The following is a 5,866-nucleotide window of genomic DNA, read 5'->3' as shown; positions in this document are numbered from 1 at the left end:
TTCCTTATTCATTGCTCTCCAAATTGGGGACTCCCATTGGCTTTGAATTGGCATTAGTGAGCATTGGTTGACATTCTTCAAGTTCTTTTTGTTTGTTTGTTTTTTTCAGTTTTGCTAAAAAATCCAATAATCTTCCAATGAAAGATTTTCTCCTTGGGTTACAGAAGATCATATTTTTTAACTTGCAGCCAAGAAGCCTAATACGCACATTTAATCAGAGTATAATACAATTTTATGTATTAATACATAAACAGAGTGCACTCAAAATATTCTGATCCTTTTAATGGCTACACTTTGTTCTCCAAATATTTTTAATACATTCTTCAAAAGGTGTGTATTCCATCAGCAGAACCATTGCTAAACTCTGATGAAGATTTTTTTTACAAATCTTGATATTTATTTTATAGTTTTCTTAGATGGAAAGATCTAAATGTACTAGTGATCTGTATGTACTGGTGATCAAGAACAGGATTTAAAGGAGAAGCTATTCTTGAGCAAGTAACTTAAACTAAAAAAAAATTTAAAAACACTTGTTTAATTTTGATATTTAGGAAATTATTCAAATTAGTAGTAATTTCTAGAAAACTGAGTATTTATCCTTTCAAAAGCAATATATATATATTTTGCAGTGGATTTCCTGCTGCTGAACTTTGGGGGCTTGGTGGGAACAGAACTTCTATAAGGACAAATATGTCTGGAAGACTGTGGTCCAAGGCCATTTTTGCCGGTTATAAACGGGGTCTCTGGAACCAGAGGGAGCACACAGCTCTTCTTAAAACTGAAGGTGTTTATGCTCGACATCAAACTAAATTTTATCTGGGCAAGAGATGTACTTATGTATACAAAGCAAAGAACAACACAGTGACTCCTGGTGGCAAACCAAACAAAACCAGAGTAATCTGGGGAAAGGTAACTTGTGCTCATGGAAATAGTGGCATGGTTCGTGCTAAATTCCGAAGCAACTTTCCCGCTATGGCCTTTGGACACAGAATCCGTGTACTGCTGTAACCCTCAAGGATTTAAATTTATTGAAAAGTAAATAAAATGGCTTTGTTCTCTTGTGTTTTTGTTAAATGGCTCAAACAAATTATTTTATTATTATTATTATTTGTTTTAAAGTTTTTATTGAGAAGTGCAGCAATCATGAATGTCTAGGTCAGTAAATTTTCACAAAATGATTAAATCTGTGTGACCAGCATCAAAAAAAGTTATACTATTACACCATATAGTACCTTCATGTGATCCTAAGTTACTTCTGTGTGTGGTTTTAATTCTATGGTCACATTTAATTTTTGTTTTTTCCCCTGCTTAGCTATACTATTTGTGAAAAAGGTGACATTTTGCTTCATCATTGTTTTCTTCACAGACTGTCAAATAGGAAATGTTAATAAAAAATTAGTAAATGAGTAAAATAATAAATAAACTGCTGAATGGATGGAAATTGCATGAATATTATAAAATATATTACTATTTAAAAAATATTGATTCCCAATTTTTACCTGAGTCGCTAACATCAGATTGCCTTTTCAGTATTTTATATATTTGTAACCCTGCTTCTCCAGTCATTACATAATATCCGTTATTTGTAGACAGGTTTGTGTGGTGTATGAAACTGATCTCTCTTGGTTCCTGGAGACAACTTTCCCTTTCTCCAGCCATGCACAGTGGGTATGTTTCCGTTAGAACTTTTTTTTTAAAGGGTCACCACAGGGTTTAATTATTTATTATTTATTTATTTAATTATTTTTTATCCTTACCCAAGGACATTTTTGCATTTTTCTTCAGATAGAGCAGGAGGGAGAGAGGGGGGAAGAGAGAGATAAACATCGATGTGAGAGAGACACATCGAGTGGCTGCCACCCACATGACCCCAACTGGGGCCGGGGACAAACTGCAACCGAGGTATATGTCCTTAGTGGGAACCAAACCTAGGGCTCTCTGGTCCGTGGGCCGATGCTCTAACCTCTGAGCCTAACCGGCCAGGGCCAGTTAGAGCTTTTAACCCTCCTCCAGAAAGTTAACATTTTCTTCAGTTTTAAGAAGTAGCTATTTTCTCCAAAGTTTTTTTTTAACCCCTAAATCTTAAATTGAAGAAAATGGAATGTAAGTTAGAAAAAAATGCTTTATAAGAAACTCTCATTGTAATAACTAAATAATATAATCTATTATCACTATTATGCTATTTTTTCTATGATCCAATTTTATCTCTTCATATTATTTCCACCACCAATAATTTCATATTGGTAACAACAGGTAAATTGTTATATATATAGAAAGCAAGAGGATCCGGCCAGTGTGGCTCAGTGGGTTGAGCACTGACCCATGCACCAAGCGGTAGTCAGTTCAATTCCTGGTCAGGGCACATGCCCAGATTGTGGGCCTGATCCCCAGTGGGGGGCATGCAGGAGAGGGCCAATCGATGTTCTCTCTCATCAATGTTTCTATCTTCCTCTCCCTTCCTCTCTCTCTCTCTCTCTCTCTCTCTCTCTCTAATATCAATAAAAAAAAATTAAAAAAGAAAGCAAGAGGAGTACAGCCAGAATTTTGCATTGTCCACAAAAAGTTACATGAATTTACAGTGATTTCCCTGAAAACAAATGTATTATAATGTATCACCCTAAATAATTTAGAATTATATTACTCAATTAATTGTTTATGTATTGGTAATTAAAGTAGGTATACTGAAATAATAGTCAGTGGTTAAGCTACATGCATGTTAATAAGTGTGGCTAATGGTTGTTTTATATTTTGTTATTTGACTCATAAGCAAGTTGAACAGGGAAAAAATATAATGTAAAGATCTGTTAACTAGTTAAAAGTGGTTAACTGCCAAAAAGCAAACATAAACTCAAAGAACGACAGCAGCTTGTTCCTGTGCCAGGACTAAGGGAGGGTGAATAAAACGACTCTATATATCTACCTAACAAGATGCAGCCATACTTCATACAGGTAAGGAAGCTCTTGGTCTCTCTTTCCAAAATGAGGAGACACAGTTCCAATAGTCCTTGTACCCATTGTGGGTTATATGAATTAATTCTCAAATTCATTCACAGTCCCATCAGATTTATTTTTAAAAAATATTTTTTTTTCTTTTTCTTTATATATATAAAATTTATATATCTTTGTAAATATATATAAATTTTATATATATAAAGAAAAAGAATATATATATATTTCTCTCTTTTATTCTTTATTAGTCTATACAATTTTGTTGGAAGCTAACTTTACAGTAAATTTTTAAGGTGTATATATTATATGTCATTTCTATAATTGGTCATGAAGAGGTATCCATAATTTCCTTCTCCCAAGATTATTTTACATTTCAAATTTTGTTTTCAAGCTCAGGTGGTTGTGGTGCTTTACCTAGTAGAGTGAACCAAATCATTGTTTCTGAAGGTTCTGAGTCCACAGTCGTTTGACTTCTTGTCACTGTTGTCATTTTCCAGAGGTCATGAAAGTTCTTACAGGGACTTTAGTGAATTCCCTGAGTTCCAGACATGATCCTCTTTGTCCTATTGTGTAGCAGCAAACCAATTTCTCTTTAATAATTGACATCAATTCAATCTCTCCTCTCAGTGATAAGAGAATCCCCCAAATGACATTCTTCTCTTCAAAGTGAATGGAAGCATTCTTATGTTCTGTAGTGGAAACGTCTTCTCCTTGGGAACTAAGATTCTAGACCACAGGTTCTCACGGTCTTCAGGATGGGAAGCAAACATTCTGTGATTGGGTTGAGAGGACCTCCTGCCTACCGTTGATCTTTGGACCCATGTTCTCTGGCTAGAGGTGAAACACAACCACATACGATCATCTCCAACTCAAAGTGTATACTACGTCTTGTGAGATCGCATCATTTCAGGATGGCATCACACACCTGCCACCACCAATGGATCTTCAGTAACACATTCCATCTATGTGTTAGACCAGTTGATTCTGGGTAAGAGAGTAAGTAGTAAGACCAATGAACTCCACAAGACCATTGCAGCTCATGCTGGGAAATTAGTTTCTTGATCAGAATCGATGCTGTGTAAAATCATATGAGAGTGATTAAAGTATTCTGATGTCTACAGATGGTGGTACTAGGAAAAGTATCATGAGCCTGGAAGACAAATCCATATTCAGAATATATTTCTATTTCAGTGAAGTTATAGCTCTACTTGCTTCCCCGTGGCAAAGATCCAATGTAATCAACCTGCTTCCAAGTGGCAGGCTTCCCTGAAGAATAGAAAACTCAATGTTGACTTACATTATTGGTAGATTGGGCACTCAGCAGTAGCATTGTCAATGTCAACCCTGGTAAAAGTAGGTCCATATTGCTGAAATCTATATTTATCCTTATTGCCATGGCCTCTTTGTTCATGGGGCCAGTTGAACAAACACTGGAATGACTGGGGGAGAGGGTACTAACATCCACAGAGTGAGTCATTTGTCTAACTTATTCTTCTGAGTATTCTCAAAAGTATATGCCTTTGGGTAGGAATTCACAAGAAAAAAAAAATATCTTCACAGCCTGTGCCCATTCACAGAGGTCCATCCACATACCTCTTCCCAAGAGTTCCTTCTCACCAATCTTCCATTCATGTTTCTTCCAAGTCCCTATCTATCCAACCAAACCACTAATAATCATTAACAACTCTTACATCTGTCAAAGAAATCCATACCTCTGGTTCTCTCAGTCTACCCAAAGTAAACAGTAAAATATCCTATTTGAAAAACTGCCTGTCTAGTGTTGGCTATACTTCACTGATGTCTTTCGGGTTCATTTTTGTGGGGACTGTAAATCTGAAGTGTTTCCTTTCAGGGGCTATGGATATATTACCCAGAACCATTTACAAAGCAGAATGAAGGGATTTAGTACCTACACGTGCTACAACATAGACGAGCCTTGAAAACGTTATGCTCGCTGAGAGTGAGGCATGAAAGGCCACATATTGCATGATACGATTTATATGAAATACCAGATGAGGCTAATTCACAGAGACAAAAAGTATTAGTGATTTTCAGGGACTGGGGAGAAGGAGGAACTGGGGAGAGACTGCTTAGTGTGTATGGAATTTCTCTTTGGGGTGATGAAAACATTTGAGAATTAGATAGTGATGATTGTTGTGCAACATTGTGAACATACTAAAAACTGATGAATGAATATGGTGAATTTCATTATGTAAATTTTCTCAATAAAAGAGTGAAAAAAATGATGAAGAGAGTTTTTGCTACATATAAATTTGCATCAACTTAATGAAGATAGTATTCTTTCTTCTTTACATACCTTTATAAATTTAAACATAGACTTTATTTTTTAAAACAGTTGTACATGCATCGAAAAAAATAAGAAGATATTACAAAGGGTTTCTATATACCCACACATATTTTCTTCTATTATTAGCATCCTACATGAGCACGGTACATTTTTTGCAATTAATAAATAAGGTTGAAAAATTATTATAAACAAGTCCATTATTTATCAGATTTCCTTAGTTTTTACCTATGTTCTTTTTCTATTTCAGGATCCCATTTAGGATGCTGCTACATTTTGTCTTCATGCTTCTTTAGGCTTCGGTTGACTGTAACAGTTTCACAGACCTTCCTTGATACTGATGACCTTGACAGTTTTGAGGAGTACTAGTGAGGTACTCTGGAGGATACCCCATTATTAGAATTTGCTGCTGCTTTTTTCATAATTAGACTGGTGGTGTTTCTCTGGGTATAAACATTTCAAGAGCGTCTTATGTCCTGTGTATGTCACAGGAATTCTCTCCATTAGACCAGAGGCTCGTCAAGTGATTTTTTTTTTTCAGCTTTACTGAGACATAATTGAAAAACTTCAGGACATTTAAAGTATACATTGTGATGATTTGATATATGTACA

At 35.4% G+C, this 5,866-nt stretch overlaps 1 protein-coding gene across 1 annotated transcript; it reads left to right on the top strand.

The window, feature by feature from the left end:
- The first annotated feature begins 676 nt into the window (after window positions 1–676).
- Window positions 677–1,008, top strand: LOC118615996 (60S ribosomal protein L35a-like). Its single transcript, XM_036241323.1, has one exon. It carries the CDS (start codon window positions 691–693, stop codon window positions 1,006–1,008), a length of 318 nt encoding a protein of 105 aa, XP_036097216.1. The 5' UTR covers window positions 677–690.
- The last annotated feature ends 4,858 nt before the right edge of the window (window positions 1,009–5,866 follow it).

Source organism: Molossus molossus, unplaced genomic scaffold, assembly GCF_014108415.1.
Source record: "Molossus molossus isolate mMolMol1 unplaced genomic scaffold, mMolMol1.p scaffold_m16_p_1, whole genome shotgun sequence".
NCBI lineage: Eukaryota > Metazoa > Chordata > Mammalia > Chiroptera > Molossidae > Molossus > Molossus molossus.
The sequence above is the reverse complement of the archived record's forward strand: the minus strand, read 5'-3'. Positions and strand labels throughout refer to the sequence as shown.

Bases quoted from the DNA above. Each gene is read 5' to 3' on its own strand.
- LOC118615996 (XM_036241323.1), top strand. From the start codon at position 691: ATGTCTGGAAGACTGTGGTCCAAGGCCATTTTTGCCGGTTATAAACGG.